This window comes from Corella eumyota, chromosome 6, assembly GCF_963082875.1.
Source record: "Corella eumyota chromosome 6, kaCorEumy4.1, whole genome shotgun sequence".
Taxonomy (NCBI): Eukaryota; Metazoa; Chordata; class Ascidiacea; order Phlebobranchia; family Corellidae; genus Corella; species Corella eumyota.
In genome coordinates this window covers 9,154,284-9,172,951 of record NC_137495.1, presented here as the reverse complement: position 1 = coordinate 9,172,951, position 18,668 = coordinate 9,154,284, and the positions used below count along the sequence as shown (strand labels likewise).

Sequence of the window (18,668 nt, the reverse complement as noted above, 5' to 3'; positions counted from 1 at the left end):
CGTTAAAGACTTTAGTTAACATTGTTAAAATACGTAGCCCGTAATTTCCATTTAAAACGTTAATGACATCATTATGCGTGGCGCAAATCTCTTTTTTTGCTGTTCCTTACTTTTTTATTTAAAAAAATTATTTTAACGCACGTAATACCGATTTAAATTTTGACGCATTTTCTGATAGTCGAGTTTAACTTAAAAAGTTTCGTAATGCCGCCCCAGATCGGCCAATAATTTTATAGTTACTTTCAGACCGTACAATATTTTATATTGCAAAATTAACTGAAAATTAACTAAATTAATTTGCAGCCATGATTTTTTATGGTTTTATTAAATATATGCCCTAACTCTATAATAACAATGGTATCCGCCCAAAAGGTCAAAATTATGTTGACCGAATAAATGTTTGCCTGAATCCTAAGTTTTCTAAAATATAAGTCAAGTGTTTTTAAAAACTTTAAGTGCTTTTTTCATAGAAGAGTTGAGGTAAACTAGGCTTAATAAAACATGTCTTGTCGATTTAAATAGCGTTTTTAGACAGTAAAATAAACAAGATTAAAAAACGATAGTGAATTAGCTATTATCGTAAAAAACGAGAGAAAATCAGCTTTGATCGCAAAATACGAGAATGAATTAGGTAGGTCCTTAAACTTCTAGAAAGAAATAGGTAGGACCGAAAATACATGGAAAAATTAGCTAGAACCGCAAAATAGAAGACAGAATTAGGCAGAACCGTAAAGTACGAAATAAATTAGGGAGTACCGCAGAATATAAAATAGAATAAGCTAGAGACAGAAACGAGTTTTTTTTAAGAACTGTAACGAATAAATTACTTAAAAATTACTTCTATCTTATATCAATAAACAGTACTTTACCCAACATTTAAATTGGTTTTATTTTTTGTTATTAACAAACATGTGATTAGAGACACTAAGCATAATGTACGAAGTCCAGTGGCGGCTCGTCTATGGGGCTAACGGGGAACTTTTTTTTTTCCTTTGAGGTGAAGTTAGACTTAAAGCGCCTTGGACCTCATCAGCCAAAAACTATTGTTATAAAAGGTACAGGGCCTAAGCAAAACAGAAAATTTAATGTTCAGTGGTTTTCGAGAAACGAATGGCTTACTGTAAGCGAGGAGAAAAAAAAGTTTTTTTTTGTTTTTACTGCCTTTTATTTCGAAAAAATGGAGAAACAGAGGTTACTTGGTCGAAGAAAGGTTTCAAAAATGTGCAACATCATTCAGACAGAATAAAACGGCATCAACAATGCACTTTCATATAACGTACTAGGAACAGTGGATATTTTGTCACAGATTAGTGTAGGACACAGCTTATCTGTTGATAGGCACAATAAAACTGTTAAAAAAAATAGACACATTCTCGACTTCATTGTTGGCTGTTTAAAATTTTGTGGAGTACATGAAATAGGTATGCGAGGACATGATGAATCAAAAGATTCCTTCAACCGAGGTATATTTTTGGATTTATTGCGGCAGATGGCAAAATCGGATAACATTTTAAAAGAGCATTTGGAAAGTGCCACAGTAAATAAATATACATCAAAGACAATCCAAAATGAACTTTTAGATTGCATGTTTACTGTGTATAGATATACATTAGAGAAAGACATAGGTAATGCTGATTTTTGTTGCTGTTCAAGCAGTCGAAACATTTGATATTGCCAATAGATCACAATTTGCAGTACTTCTTAGATTTGTTGTGAATGGCTATCCCGTGGAACGGTTTCTGTCATATTTTGAAGCTAATGACGGTACTGCTGTTGGTATTACCTCCCTTTTAAAAATGCATTTCAACCTTTTCATCTAAAAGAAAAACTTTTTGCCCAGACATATGATGGTGCATCTGTTAGGAGTGAAAAAAAAATGCAGGAATGTTTTCCCCATGCCAAATTTGTGTACTGTTATGCTCACCAACTAAACCTGATACTAAAGAATGCCTGTCAAGGTCATAAAACATTAAGTTGTTAATAAATCAAGAGATTAAATGGCTGACATCCATAAAACCAAGGAAATGAAAAAACCCTTGTATGTCCGAAAATGAGGGGAGGTGGAAAAAGAAAAAGCGGGAAAAAATTTACCGTATTATGAGATGGAAAAGGTTACTTGGTTCCAAGTATTAAAAAAGTATATAAAGGTTACGCTATTAAATTGGCCTGGTAATATCAAGAGAAAATCAATTCAAGTTAACGAAAAAACACTGTTTTTTTAACAATTTATCGCGTCTTAAGAAATGCATTTAAATAAAAATGTAACCCTATTCTTGTATGTTTAACACACAGCTAAGCTTAAAATATTAATTTTGGTTACAATATTGATAAGAGATTAAAAAAGAAGTAACCTTACAACAAAACTGATATTTTTTTTACAAAATAACCTTGCTAACCTACATAGACTATTTAATTTTGCTATTTAATATTATAAAAAATAAGAGTATTCTATATTTTTAAATATTTTCTTAAGGTCCTAGTAACGTAAAATTAAATCGCTTTCATAAAACTAATGCACCTAATATGAATGACACCTAAACAACATTATAAACGATATTTGCAAAATAAGCTTAATTTTTTAACTTTTAGCTCCGGGCGTTATAATCTATTCTACATGACGTCATAAGTTGGCAAACAAGTTTAATGAAAATACGTGAATGTAAAAGACTAATTCATTTAGTTAACATTTTTTAAACACTTTCTTTATTTTTACTTAATTACTTTGTAAACATTTAATAACTAAGTTCAATTTTGCCCAAGTATTTTAAATTCGTTAACCTAATATAAGCACACATGTAGGTAAAACATCTAAATATTGGGATGTTTTTAAAGATTTTGTTAAATTAATTTATTAAAATTAATTTATTACCACAAATTTTAATTGGAATTTACACAAACATTTAAGTTTATTAAAATTAGTAAACTGATATCTGTTACAAATAACTTAAGCAACGTTACTTGAAAAATCTACTACGATTACGGGTAGTTCGTTAAAAAATCATGAACTTCAATAAAATAAACCGCTACTTAAATAGAAATGTATCGGAAGTTACTAAAAACGTTACAATTATTTTTGTGTTTTAAAACAAATTAAAAAACTCCAGTTGCATTAATTACTTTTTATTTATAATAGAAATGATTATTTATAATAGAAATGATTATATACGTAACACGGAACTCGCTTTCGTCAAGGCAAAATTATCACATGCTAATTGTGTTATACTGCATCACCCCCAAGCACACGCCACAACAGCCTAAATGGTAGACGCATCATAACAGTTGGTGGCGTTTTGCAACAACTAATCGATGGATATTGGACACCCCTTGCTTTCTTTACTAAATATTTGCGACCTGCCGAAATTAAAATATAGCGCATTTGATCGGGAACTGCTAGCAATGTATTTAGCTGTTCGTTATTTTACCCAAGGTTGAGTCTTCACCATTTACTAAGATCAAAGACCTTTAACTTTTGCTTTTTTTAAATCAAATGATCCCTGGTCTAATCCAGGTGTCACCAAACTTTTTATTAGTTTTTAGTTAAATATGTATAAAATTGCAATTTCAACGTTTTATGAGCAATCATGGATACCTGCGTCGAGGGTGATGCATTTGAATTATCTAGAGGCCCACCCCAAATATTTTCTGAACCGTTATTGTTGGATTTTACCAGCAAAGGTGAGGAATTACAACATGAAGGAATAGTAAATGTTCAAACAGTTTTAATTTATGGTAAAATCACTTTACATACCATCAAATACTAATTTTGTTTACTTTAAAAAATGTTTGCTGAACAAACTTCGAATGTGCCGGAGCCATCAAGTTCTGCAATGCCAAGGCCTTCAACCTCTAAAAGAGCAGGGCCCTTGACTTCCGGCATGCCAGGGCCCCCAAGCTCTGGAATGGCAGGTCCCTCAAATTCTGGTGCACCAGAACGAAGAAGTCATAAATAAAGTAAGTCAGATTTGATTCAAATGTTTTTGTGTACACTTATGTGCCCTATTAAAACTACAGCATATGTACTTTTTCAAAACTTAATTTATTTACGAAAGCTACTGCAGACCCTGATATTGCGGAGCTTGTAAGGGTATTACAGGAGAGAGCGAATGACCGGGAGCTCACCAGGGAGGAGGAAAAAATGAACAGGAAGGAGGGAAGAATAAATAGAGAAGTTTGAAATGACATTCTTGGAACATTACAACGATTTTTTAGACAATAGCTGCTTTTTTTCAAATCACAATTTTTAATTTTGCGTTTTTATCACACTTACATTTTTTCAAAATAATAAAAATAAAACACTGTTCTGAAATAATTTATTTGAACTGTAAAAAAAATTTGATTGGCGTAATGGCATATTTTTTGTAATGTATTTAAGAAGTGCATTACGGCATGCTGAACCTTCAGGGTTTCTTGTAAAGCAAGGCCTTGTTGAGGGTTGTGTATATTACAAACCAGGCCTTGCTTTGGAAGGCATTGGGCCATTTTTTTTTCGCAAATGTTATGTAATATGCAACAAGTACATATAATTTTCTTGGCAAAATCGAAAAGAAGCATTAACCTGTTTTCCTATTATTCGCCATCGTGCCTTTAGTCTCCCAAAACTGTTTTCAACTGCAATTCTTACGGAGCTGTGATAGCAGTTATAGGATTCTTCAGCCTCCGTAAGATTATGCCCAATAAAAGGCTTAATTAGCCATGGTAAAAGGGGATAGGCTGGATCGCCCAGTACCAGAAGAGGTATATCACAGCCTTCAATTTCCACAGGGCATTAAAAATGTACTTAAGTTACCACTACTTGACAGTTACCAATTTTGCACCAAATTAGATTTGAGTAAACAATACTATGGTTTACTCAAAATATTTACCTTGGGTAAAGTGTGTTGCAATCTAAACAATCCAGATTGTTTAAACGTAGAGGCATCATAGCATGCACTGGCATTCTTATAAATATAACTCAAAAGCTAAAAAAATATTTAATATTGTGTATGCAGTTTGACATTAATCTTTATACAAAAAACGCTTTTTTATTTACCAGCATTTGTCGACAACCACTGCCTGCAAAATTACAGACGTCCATCCTTTGCGATTCGTATAATCTTTATGGCCCTCTTGCTGGAGCAGTAACTGGTATATGAGAACCGTCAATAGATCCCGTAACCTATTAAATAAGCTTAAAAGTCATGGTTTGAAAGTTTTTAAATGTATTGTTAAAAAATAAATTTCAACTTGTGGAAAATGATTGCGACTTTGTATTCGCATCGCAATCTCTTTTGCTTCAGTTTCATTAGGCCACAGAATCTAATTGTTCATTTTTTTGTTAAGAGCCATACAAAACCTAAAATATTAATAAACAATTAAACAACTTAAGAATAAAGGCATCCTTAAGTGTTTAGGTTAAATAGATAAACAACATATTACCTTTTTAAACAGTTGAAAACCGAAGCAGCACTTACACCAAACAAATTTCCTACAGTTCGGTATTCTGCAGCACTGGCTAATTTATAAATCGATATTGCAATGCGCTTCTCAGTAGAAATTGGAATGCGCACTGCTCTGTCATCTAGTTAAACATATATTAACTATTAATATACTAAATCCATGGTCCAAGGCAAAAAAATGCATGTTTGTTTTATTGAATTTTTACCTGGTTTCATATCTGTCTTTATTTTTTCCAATATTTCCTTAAAGGTTTCTGGTTTCATTCTAAAATTTTTAAATATGCGTCTTCCTTACGCCGTATCAAGTTAAAAGAACCTCAGGTAACTTGGAAAACTACCTTAAAACTCTTCAATTCTATTTTAATGACCTCTTCCACGCATCTTTTTACCCCAAATTTGGATGAGAAAACATATTTAAACTTCACGAATTTAACTTATTTTTCTGCTATGGTTCCAAAGGCTTCAGAATCCACAATTTCCGGTGTCACAGAAGTCGAAATTGATCCCTATTATTTTACTACAAACTGGACAGAGAACCCCCGGTCGCATTTTAAAGATAAACTAATTAAAATGGCAACGGATGCCGGAAGAACCCAGATCGAGGCGGAGCTGATCTGGGAGCCGGAATACGACTGGACGTAATTGCTATGCAAAAAATAAAGCGCATTTTAATATTATTTATAAGACGATTCTGTTATAGCACACAGTGTTAAAGTCATTTTTTAAGCTGTTAGCTAGGTTTTATATTTGTTTTGTAAAACAAGTTATATCTTTTACCTAAAATGGTTGTTTTTGTGATCTTTTTAATGCTTTTTGTTAAATCGCCTTTATTTTATTGTACTCGGTATAATACCCTAAGTTTAAGGGCAATTTTAAAGCCTAAACGCATTTATTATGGTTCGAAACATATTGTTATCGTAAGTATTATTATTAATATTCTTTTTTAGTGTTTACCAAGTTTTGGTGATCGTTAATTACGAAATAATCGCTTGTTTATTAAATTGATCGCTTTTTATATTGGTTCAAAATTTTTTGAACTAGCGTTTGTGGTGCGCACGTACGATCAGGGGTATAGAAAAATACTTGCGATCCTATCGCGACAAGGGATTAACATGCAGCTAATAAGGCAGTCACCAAAGTAATTGTTGCAAAATATGGCTTAAAGTTTGTTAAGTTAAATGATCATTAATTAGTAATTCATGTTATTTTAATTTTAAATCTATCGCATTTCGTGAGGAAAATATTGTTTTAAATTCTCGTGCTTCTGCATAATTGTACGCTCAAAAGTTATATATAATTTGAATAACAATGTTATGTAAATATTTATTAGAAATTAATTTTTATTAAATATATCGCACAACAAGCTAAATATTACCACCGCTGAAAAAGTTTTCGTGCAGTAACTCTTTTTTAAAGTACTACAAGATTGAAATTTTTACGCATTGGTAACTATCATAAATGACTGCTCAAATTTGTTCATTTAGTTTTGGTAATCGACATTTACGGAATAATCGCTTGTTTATTAAATCGATTGCTTCAAAATATTTTGAACCAGCATTTGTGGCGCGAACGTACAATCAGGACTTTAATTGCGACGTTGTGTTAAATTGCAAATAATAATCAGACCTTCCAATATTAGTTAAAAACGTGGCTTAAATTCATATATGAAGTCAAGTTATCACTTATTAGTAAATCTGTTTATATCTATTGAATATTAAATTTATCGCCCTCTGTTCTAAAAATTTTGGGTCATCGCGGAAAAATCAAAGTTTTAAGTTTTCGTGCTTCTGCATATTTAGGCGCTTTATTACTCTATATAACATCTAATTAATTTTGCTTATAACTGTCATGTAATCATTTATTAGTATTTGATATTTATTAAATATATCGAACGTGTAAAAAATCATTACCGCTAAAAGATGTTGAAGTCTGTTAAAAAGTTTAGTGAATGGTGCCAGTGTCAATAATCAAATCATCTTTAAAGATTTCGAACCATCATTTATTTGTCAAATAAATCTAGTTTTATTTGTAATACCAGTCCATTACTATACTTTCATTCCAAATTTATTTATTATTATGGTTCGAAATCTTAGATTTCGAAACATATTGTTATTGCCCGTATATTTATTATTTTTATTCTTACTCGTCCGATTTTTGGTTCAAAATAACTTTTGTTCTAGTATATTAAAAGTTTTAAAATTTTAGTATGTTGTTTATTATAATATCATGTTCCAAACCTCCTATTTTTTTTATAAAATACTCGATCAGTGGGAGTTTAACGCTTTCTTACGCTTGAATGATTTAATAGCGTTCTGGTCGCTGTCAAATGTTGTCTTGTTAGCTGTAGGTAATAAAGTGATCGATATTGGTAAAGTGAAAAGTGTATAAAAAATTTATTTTAAAAGTATTTTTTAACCTTTGCTTATTAATTTAGATTTAGAAATCAATGAACGTATTAAATAGATTATATTTATAAAAAAAGGACCAAACGATTTCGAACCATTTTTTATTTTTCAAATAAATCTAGTTATTATGTTTTTTTTCTTACTCGTCCGATTTTTGGTTCAAAATAACTTTAGTTCTAGTACATTAAAATTTTTGAAATTTAAATTTTTTATGTATAATAATGTTATGTTCCAAACCTCCTATTTTCAAAATTTAATTATCACTAATTATTTTCAAAATTTAATTATCACTAACACTAATTACTAATACAGCTCATGCTCTTAACAAACGCACATTTGAAAACTTGTTGAAATCATGTGACAATGAATATTCTGGATTACTCATGTACAACAATGTAAGATGGTTAAGTTGTGGTAAGGTATTGCACCGATTTGTTGAGTTATTGAAAGAAGTAAAACTTTTCTTGGTTGAAAAAAATCAAATATATCCAGAGTTGAGCGAAGCTGTGTGGTTAAATAATTTGCATTTTTTGCTGATTTCACAATGCATTACAATAATTTAAATACTAAATTGCAGGGCTCTGGAAATATTGCATTACCGATGTTTGGGCATGTTAAAGCATTTTAAAAAAAACTCGCTGTGTTTTCTACAGACCTTAAACAGCTATGTTAGTGGGTTTTGCAATTTTGTAAGTAATGTATATATCACGTTAGTATAGTTGACACTGAATCACAAAATGTCTTTAGAACCTCTAAAAATGTCTGTGGCACAAATACCAGGTTACCATATTTTTCGTGTGAAGTACTAGTTAGCGTCGCGAATGTAAACAAGCGAACTCGGCGGGAGATTCAGAGGCCGAATTGGTAAGACTGACGCGCAAGCTGAAAATGTAGCAGTCAGTTTAAAAATAAAAAACGCAGGCAACATTAGTTTCGATTTAAATTAACAAGCCTTATCTGCGTTTTTATTACCAGAACTATGTCATTTGGAATATTTATGTTATTTTTTACTGCCAGACAGCAATACTGTAATAAGGTAAATCATTTATTATGGATAACAAAGTAGGAATTTTTTTATTCACAAATTTAATATTGTTTTTCCGTTATTTTTTAAAATAGTTTGGTACTGGCTGGGAACTTGTCACCTAGTAAACAAACTGATTAATTGTTTTTTTTTAGACCAAAATCATATTATTTATTTTACCTTTATCACTCTTTATAACCAAAACAACAAGCCACAGTGTGCAACTCATCATGAAGAATATTCTGAACCTTCAACATCAACTGCCAAATGCTGTTCCTTCGGTACAAAAAAAAAACAACTCATCATGAAGAATATTCTGAACCTTCAACATCAACTGCCTTTTATTTAGAAGAAACCGAGATTCCCCTAACTTTAACCCAAATATCAACTGCAACCCAGACGCCAATACAGTCAACGCGATCGGAACACAAACAGGTTTTTGTACTGTAAAGGTGAGCACTCAGACAAATATTCTATTTACTAAAGATCAGGGTTCCCAAGTATCTCATATGCAAGCTAAGACTTTTGGTGTTCAAACCCAAACTTTTCAAAAAAAAAAACCAATTTTTGTTTCGCCCAGGAAAAGAAAATTTGATTTTACAGAAATGAGTGTTGACTCCAAATTGGAGGATTTAAATTTGGACCCTGATTATTTTATGAGTAGTCAAGAGTCAGAAGCTTCGTCTATGTTTTCTACCCTATCTTTTTCTGATACAACTATTGGACTTGTTTAAATATTGTCCCGAATGTCCTTCAAAAGACTGTTTGGCAATTATTCATCATACAATGGGTTTAGTTGGCATAAAGCAAAAATGCAAAAAGTGCTCTTACATTTACCATTGGTATAGGCAACCATTTATAAATAATGTTCCGGCTGGAAATTTATTATTGACCGGTGCAATAATGGGAACTGCAATGTCTTTTGTTAAAGCAATCAAGAATGATGTCAATTTTAAACATTGCAACAATTTCATTATCCACGTTCCAGAACCATGCAAATAATTATTTACAGCCTGTAATATTTAAAATGTAGAAACTTGCCCAGAAGAAAGTTGTGTTGCGAGCCAAAGAAAAAGGTGGATTCCTAGAAATTGCAGGTGATGGGCATGCAGACACTCTCGGCCACAATGCCAAATATGGTACCTATACAATGCTTGAACTCAACCAAAATAAAATTATAGACTTTCAAATTGTCCAGAGTAATAAAACCACCAGTAGTAATGCTATGGAGCTGAAGGGTTTTAAAAGAACAACAAATTATCTATTAAATGAACAAAATTTAAAAATAAAATGTATAGTTACCGATAGACACCTTCAAATTGCTAAGTACATTCGAGAAGAGTTAAGCGAGACTAATCATATGTACGATATTTGGCATGTGGCAAAAAGTTTAAAAAAGCGCCTAATTGCTATTGCATCTTGCAAAGAATCAACTGAACTTAAACCATGGATAGCCAGTATAATTAATCATTTGTACTGGTGTGCATCCTCATCGAGAGGGTTGTCATGTGATGTCATTGTGGAAAAATGGAAGTCAATGTTAAACCACATTGTTAACATCCATGATGGTCATCACCCCTTATTTCCTAGGTGCTTACACGATCCTCTTTCTGCAGCTGAAGTAGAGCGCAAAAAATGGCTAAAAGCAGACTCGGCCGCCTATACAAACTTGGAAAGAATATCTCTTTCTAAGCGGCACATAAATGATGTTAGTAAACTGAGCACTCAACATCAAACATCACACTTGGAAGCTTACCACAGTTTGCTAATCCAATTTGTGCCTAAATCAGCTTTAAAAGCCTGGTATGAAGAGTTTTTCTTACAAAGGTTTTTTTTTTTTTTTTTATTTTGGTTTTTCGCGCATTGATAAAAGTAAATAATAAATACGATATACAATTAATATTACAACAATGCGACGGGAAAAAATGACAAAATCAATTTAATGATTTAAAACATGTCAAAAGTATTAATGTTTACATGAAGATTTTAATTATTTTATGGCATGGTCACCAAACCCAGTATAGATTATATTATTAATAAATGCGATATATAAAATACATTTTACAAAATATACACCAAAAAAATAAAACTATAACAAAGGAGTGACGAAATAACAAAATAAAATTGTACGAAAAAAAAAGAAAGTTACGACACATTTGATTTATAATAGTAGAGCAATCACTGTCGATGGTAGTTACAGTGTAAAAAATAACTTAAAGAAAATAATAATTACATTTAATATAACCCAGTATGGCTCTAGTAGGAAAGCACGAACTGGTCACGATAAATTGCATGTGATAAAGGGACTAACCGAAATAAACCTACCTAAAGAAAGAACGTCCCAGAATGGCCTTTCACAACATATATCACATACAACGCACAAAAATATTAAACAACCCACTAACTATTGGGGGTTCACGTATATAGAGTAAGTAAATATAAATGTTTAAAACTAGTTAATAATAGAAAAGAAAGAGGAAACTTGATAAATTAAAATATTTACATTGATAGTTTAAAGAGAGATTGCATAATTAAGTTAAGTTTGTGACGCAAAGTGTTAGAGTAGCTGAATGAATAAGTAGCTTTGTTTTGGGAGTGAATGTTGCTTGGGTTAGAGAAGAAATTATCAAAACAAGATGGGAGGGAGTTTTTTAGGTATTGAAAAACTATAGAGCTAGTTTCAAGGGTAAAAAGATCTTCAAGAGATAGTAAATGTGTGGGCAAAGAAGTTTTATCTTGGTTGGTGTTATAAGAATAAGAAATCATAGTAAGGTATTTTTTGCAAACATGTTGAATTTGGGATTGAATTTTCAAACTACCATGTTTCCAAATGGGGATACAATAACGGATATGACTTAAAATTAGAGATTAAAAATTATATATTTGGTTTTTCCAATATTGAGGGATAGTTTGTTTGCAGAGAGCCAGTGCTGTAAATTGGCTAGTTCATTATTACCATTTAAAATTAAGTTCTCAGGGTTTTTATCGGTTAAAAGAAGGGTGGTGTCATCTGCAAACATTACAGGGGAAGATTTTAGCAGGGAGTTGGGAAGGTCATTTATGTAAATTAAAAAAAGTAAAGGTCCCAGTATTGAGCCTTGAGGTACACCATAAGTAATTCTATTCTTATTGGTTGATAACTGGCCATTAAATTCGACGACTTGAGATCTATTTGTCAGATAATGTTTAAACCAGTTTTGGGCAATTCCTCTTATTCCATAGTATTGTAGTTTGTGCAGTAGTATTGTATGATCTATAGTGTCAAAAGCCTTCGAAAAGTCCAAAAATATTCCAAGTGCTGCTTTTTTTTGTTCAAAAGCATCAGTAATTTTACTTATTAACAGGGCTGCAGCTAAGTTAGTTGAATGAAGTTTTCGAAATCCAAATTGTTGTTTAAAAAAAAAATTATTTTGTTCAAGAAAGAATGATACCCTTTTATGCATAATTCTTTCTAGTATTTTTGAAAAACAGGGTAGAAGGCTAATGGGTCTATAGTTTTTAGTTTCTTTGAGGTCACCCTTTTTGTAAATAGGAATTACTTTGGCAGTTTTAAATTCATTTATTGATATGCCAGTTGCAATCGAAAGGTTGAAAATATGACTTAGTATTTCTATAATTTTTTGAGGGGTTGATTTAACAATTTTTGATGGTATTTCATCCAATCCATAACTAGTTTTGGGTTTCATTGATGCCAAAATAAGTTCAATCTCTCTTGGACAGGTGGGTTTAATAAAAATTGATTTCAATATAGGTTTTTTGAGGAAGGAATTAAAGGTCAGGTTGGTAGAGGGTATAGATTTAACCAGTTTTTCTGCTATTGATGTGAAGTAAGTATTAAAATGATTGGATATTATCTTGTTGTCTGAGGTTGGACTGTTGTTGATATTAAATTTGACTTGATGTTTTTTTCTTTTAGGTTTACCAATAAGAGAGTTAATAGTAGTCCAAGTTTTTTTCATATTAAACCTAAATTTATTAAACAGACCTTTGTAATACTCAAATTTGGCAGATTTCATTGATTTTTCATATTTATTTCTTTTGAGGTTATAATCCAGTTTATTTTTAGAGTTTTGTTTTCGAAGCCATTTTTTATAAGCCAGTTGTTTTGTTTTGTTAAGTTCTTTTAGATTATTAGAAAACCAGGGGTTGTCTTGTTTTAATTTTTTTTGAGATTTTAAAGGAAAATTTTGGTCAAAAGTTTTTTTATAGGATGTTATAAATTCTTTATAGGCTTCATTTGGGTCTTCAAATGAGTATATTTGGTCTGTTTTTAGATTTTCAAGGTTAGTATTAAATTTGGCCAGATTTGTTGGATTATAGCATATGTAGGTTTCAGTATTAATAGTTGGGTTTTGGTTTCTAGTTATGTTTGTACATTGAACTACTGGAAAGTGATCTGAAATGCCATCGACAATAATAGCACTTCTAATTAGGGATTTATGGTTGTTGGTCCAAATATGATCTAAGAAGTTTGGGTTGAATCAGTTATTCTGGTTGGTTTGTTTATAAGAGGGAAAAGGGAGTTAAAAAACATAGTGTCAACAAAGTTATTAATGTCCAAATTTAAGGTCTCTAATAAGTTATAGTTCGTATCGCCCATAATATAGCATGTGTGTTTTTGTTTTGCAAGTGTGTCCAAAACAAATTTTAATTGATCAAGAAATGATTTATGGTGGTTTTTATTTAAACTGGGTGATCTGTAAATTGTTCCAGTTGTTATAATTTGGGTGTTATTAATAAAAATATCAACAAACAGGGACTCAAACTCCTTTTCTTTCATTATTGTTAGTTCATGTCTTATTGAAAAATTTAGGTTGTCTTTAATATACATTGCAACACCACCTCCTCTAGAAGAAGATCTGCTGTTGGCGCTGAATGTATAGCCAGGTAAATTTATATGTTGTCCAATTTGGTTTGGGTAAAGCCAAGTTTCATTAATTGCTATTATGTCAGGTTTTAATTCCATGGAGTTATAATTAGACCTTGGAGTTTGGTGAAGTGGGTTGGGTTTGAAATTGATCTAATATTAACACACATAGTGACAAAACTGTTGTTTGTGGTGGTATTTATCTCATGTATATCATGGGCAAACATATATTGGTCATTAATAAGATTGGTTTCCATGTTATCGTTTTGATCTAAAAGGTCTAAGTTATTATAGTTTAAAGTTTGATTAAGGGTGGATGGACAAAGAGTTGTGGTAGGGGGGTTTGGGTTAGATTGCTGAGTTAATTCATAAGGGTTACAATTTGAAAAGGGTAGGGCAGAATTATAACAGTGTGGGCAACACCAGGCCTTACTTTGAGGTTCATTTTGAAGTAATTCTATTTCCAATTTGTTTAGTTTTAGACATTTAAAATGGATCCAGTGATTATTAGCATCACAAAAAATTGCTGGTTGTCTATTTTTAACAGTTTTAAAGGGCATGCGACATGTTTTTTGTATTTTTAGTTAAAGTAATATATTTTAATCTTATAATGTTAACAGATTTTTTCTCAATTTTTAAAAAAAAGTTTTACATTTTTTAATAATCTAATAGTAGAGTTCTTTAATTATGAAAATTGACATTGCAAAAATCCCGCGAACCGGTGTGAAAATAACTATGACGCGTTTGCGGGCCTCGTGCACATTTTTCTTTTCGCCGAATAAACTATTTGTTTCTCAAGAAAGTCCAAAAGTATGTCAAAGTTTGATAGTTGTAGTAGCTCTACGGGTTCTGAGGCTGATGTTGACCAACTATTTTCTACAGGCTACATGTTTGAGCCGGAATATAGCGATGCTCAAATTTTAAAAATGAGCACCCCTGTTTCTGTGGTTCATGAATTTGAGCAAAATGGACAAAACCGCCTTAAAGATAATGCTTGGTAAGCTGGATTTAAACACGTCAGGTATTACTTGTTTAATTAATGAAAAAAATTTTTTTTTAAATGGTTGTAACTGGAATTGTATTAAGCTTAATCAGCCTAGTCCACTAGTACATAATTATTTTTCATGTTTTTTATTCTACCCTGCGCACAACCTGTATTGAAACAAATAGCAGAACTGCTAAATTATGATCAATGTAGCTGAATAACTCCAAAAAAATGTTGCAGTATATATTTTAGTCAAAATAAATAGTATACACCTACGCATTGAGTATTTAAGTAACAAAACATATTTTTACAGGTGTTTGTGTGGAAACTGCCTTCCTATGGACTCAGTATACCAATCAGTATGCTGTAAAGAAATTTCTAAATTAAACATTGGACCAAAAGATCCTTGCATCATTGAGCACCCTGGATTTGAAGCGGTTTGTTTAAATCCATGGGTGTTACAAACCGCTTTGTTTGGTTATAGACAGCAATATGATGTCGGTGTAATAAATAGTAGCCAGCACAAGTAAGTATATTTAAATTAAGTTTTTTGGTAAAACAAAATCAGTAATAGTTGTGATAAAATGCTGTTATTTCAATTAGTTATAAAGTTGAATAAGCTAGATGTAACATTAATTTTTTAACTTGTTTGGCTGACTTTCCCTTTTTCTATTATTTCAGGAAGTATAGACATCTTGCATATAGACAACTGGTAAGATGGCATTGGGGATACCTGGGAAAAAGTATTCGAGTTCCATTACCATCTTGTGCTGTTACTAAAATAAGAAATACGTTTCCTAGCACACAATACAAAGGATTTGTTTTACCTGTTTTAAACTAAATTTTTTTTTTTTAATAAAACAGTCGTTAAAAGTAATGCATGAAAAATTTTTAAACTTTAGAAAGTTAAACTTATTAGTTGTTAAATCGGGTAATTTTTTGGGAAATTGCCATCTCCATATCTGGTCTTATGCAATTTTCGGACAGAAATGGAGGCCTTCCTTGGGGGTACAACATACACGTGTGCCGAGGTTCATTTTTTCTGCCAGAAGCAATGATAGAGGCAGCGGTATCCTGTAGATCGGTAACATAATCTAGACAAACAGCATGTTTTAAGGATACTTATAATAAATTTGGCCAATTTTTAAACATGATTATATTTTGTTATTTACTGTAAGTTGATTTTTCCAGTATCTTTCGAATAACAAAACCTCCTGATTTTGCCCTTGGAAAAGTCACCTTGTGTTGAAAAACTCCGTTTCTATTTACAGCCTGCACTCTGTGTGCATTTTCATTATAATGCAAAGCTGCAAGCAAAGTTCTGCAATACAAGTTTTATACATTAAACAGTAAAGGTAATGTTTTATTAGTTTTGCGTTTCACTTACCTACAATGCATTCCTTCATAACTATAGGCTGTCATCTTTGGGGCGAATTGATTAATAACTGAATTAAAGGCTTCAATTTCTGCTGTTTGATAAGTTGGAGAAAGCTTTTTGATATCATGTAATAATTTTTTTTGCGTTAAAATTTCCTCTAGCTTAACACTGTCCTTGTTACCTGATATTAATTTAAAAATGAAATAACCTTTTTTAGTATCTTTTTTTATCTGACAAACATTTTCACCACTAAGTAATGGCAAAACATAATATATTAATATATTCACCAGGTATAAACAATTTTTTTCTTTTTTTAGTCTCCTCTGATAGTGGGGGGTGGCTACAAGCAATATACTCATAGTTGCCATTGTGAATGTGATTTAAAATGCTTGTGAACTTGGCAATAATTTGTTCCTCATTTTTATATGGACTTGAAACAACTGACCAGTATACATGGCTAATAACGCTTTGTCTCCATTCTTCAATCAAATTACATTTTAAACTTGTTTAGTGTATTTTATGTATTTAGAAGTGTTTAGATTTACCTTTTGCAACATGCCAAATGTCAAAAAAATGATGGCAGGTTATGTTCTATTTTATTTTCTTTATCGATTTCAGAACTAAGAAACTTTTCTATTACCTGTTGATATGAGCAATTTTATGTTTTTAGTTATTTGTTTCGTATGTGTTATGGTAAATAAATTACCCTGCTTCTTTGTCTTTTTTTGTAGGCCCCTCTTATGCAGGGCTTTTTGAAGGCTGGACCCAGCAATTCAGGATATACAGTAGGAACAGCAGTTTCTAAAAGTTTAGTTCCTGAATTACTATGACCAGCCCCTATTTTCCAACCGAAAGGATCCTCGAAATCACTTTTAATAAAATGTAGGTCACACATAACATCGTTTTTTGATGGTTTATAGTACGGTCTTCGGATTGAAACGAAGTGTACCCATCTTGAGTTTATTGCCTCGTTTTTAGGAAAACGGTGCAGACTTATGCCTGTGCTTCCTTTACTTGCACAGGCTGGAAAAACGCAGCGTCTTACCATTTTTAGACAATAAATACTAAAAAATATTATTTTTCCCGCCGTTACTAAACAATTCAATTTGTAGTCAGGGGCCCGCAGACACGTCACAATGGCCCTTGTAGGATTTTGTGCAATGCTTGGTTCACCGTCAATTTTTAGTTATAATACGTCATCAAAATTTTTTTTTAGTTTTTTTTTTCAATTTTTCTTAATTAAACTATTAATTAAAAAAAAATTAATTTTGCATGTCGCAGGCCCTTTAAGACAAATATTGCACTTGATAACTTCATGGGCCATTATTATCCTATAGAGCTACACAACTTAAAATAATGAACTATATGCTAACGAACAAATAAATAAATAAAAAAAACACTTTAGGGATATATAAGCGTGAGTAGATAAGTAACATCTAACCCAGTAGGTAACATTTACTTAGCTGAGTTAAAAATCGTAATAATATCCTCTACCTTACCTACTGTGTGGCGCTTTCCGTTGAAGAATGCCATCACTCTGCCCTTGACCGTCCAAACAGATTTGGCTCCAAGCTTGATCTTTGCCTGGTGAACAAGGTGCAGCCGGCGCTTCGTCAGTGACTCGGTGATCGCCATACCGGTGCCCTGCATCCTCTTCTTGTGCCAGAACACATCATCACGGACATCTCGCCGAACAAACTTCACAATAATCGGTTTACTGTCCCTTCGTTTTGATGGTAAAACATGGGCAGTGTCAATATCCCAATGGGTGATGGAATACCCAGGATGAACGTGAGTGTTCAAAAGGTGTAATACATAATCCCGGAAAGGGAATGGCGAAGCATCTGTTGTTGGAATACCTTTACATCCGTGGATGATAAGGCAATTGCTTCGGCCGTATTGTTCTAGATCGTCTACCTTTTGATCTAACTCCATCTGACGCTTGTTGGACGCTTCTAGATCGTCTTTAAAGCTGGTGACCATGTCACGAATTTCTTGGATGGAGTTTCCCAGGTCTTTGAGCTCCTTCTCACGGCCCATCTCACGTGTAGGCGAGGAACTCGAACCCCTTTCCAAGGCATTCTGACGCTTGGTCACCTTGTCCAACTTTCCCTCGATGACAGTCATAAACTTCTTCAAGGAAGCATCAGTGACCGACATATTGTAAATTTTTTGAGTATTAACAAAAAAGTTAATAATAAGAGTTGATTTTTGGATTTGATTTAGGTAGTTGGTTTGATGGTTTTAGGTAATGACAATATTGCAGCTTTTATTATTTATCAGTATTAATATTACTACTAGATTAAATAAATTTCCTATTCAGCTTGCATTAACCTTATTCAAATAGAATGATTTACTTTGCAGACATTTTTTAGCGGCTCTACATTACAACGAAAATAGCGAAAGAGGTTTGAAAACGGACAAAGATGGGAATATAGTCGGGCAAATATATTTTCCTAAAAGAAAACATAAATCTGGAGGGTATTCCGTGAGAAATGTTAAAGTGCCTGCAACTTATGGGGTATTTAAACATACTTTTGCAGTTGCTTATTGAAACATCAACTGAAGAATTAA

General features: G+C 32.1%; 2 protein-coding genes across 2 annotated transcripts; one reads left to right on the top strand and one right to left on the bottom strand.

The window, feature by feature from the left end:
• Positions 1–14,543: 14,543 nt before the first annotated feature.
• On the top strand, positions 14,544–15,557 carry LOC145755784 (P2X purinoceptor 7-like). Its single transcript, XM_082572031.1, has 3 exons — positions 14,544–14,728; positions 15,030–15,242; positions 15,398–15,557. The coding sequence occupies exons 1-3, from the start codon at positions 14,544–14,546 to the stop codon at positions 15,555–15,557; spliced, it is 558 nt and encodes a 185-aa protein (XP_082428157.1).
• Positions 15,558–17,549: 1,992 nt separating this feature from the next.
• On the bottom strand, positions 17,550–18,254 carry LOC145755783 (uncharacterized). Its single transcript, XM_082572030.1, has one exon. The coding sequence runs from the start codon at positions 18,252–18,254 to the stop codon at positions 17,550–17,552; it is 705 nt and encodes a 234-aa protein (XP_082428156.1).
• Positions 18,255–18,668: the final 414 nt, after the last annotated feature.

Coding starts and splice junctions, on each gene's coding strand:
- LOC145755784 (XM_082572031.1), top strand. CDS start 14,544: ATGTCAAAGTTTGATAGTTGTAGTAGCTCTACGGGTTCTGAGGCTGAT. Junction 14,729..15,029: donor CGCCTTAAAGATAATGCTTG/GTAAGCTGGATT, acceptor ATATTTTTACAG/GTGTTTGTGTGGAAACTGCC. Junction 15,243..15,397: donor ATAAATAGTAGCCAGCACAA/GTAAGTATATTT, acceptor CTATTATTTCAG/GAAGTATAGACATCTTGCAT.
- LOC145755783 (XM_082572030.1), bottom strand. CDS start 18,254: ATGTCGGTCACTGATGCTTCCTTGAAGAAGTTTATGACTGTCATCGAG.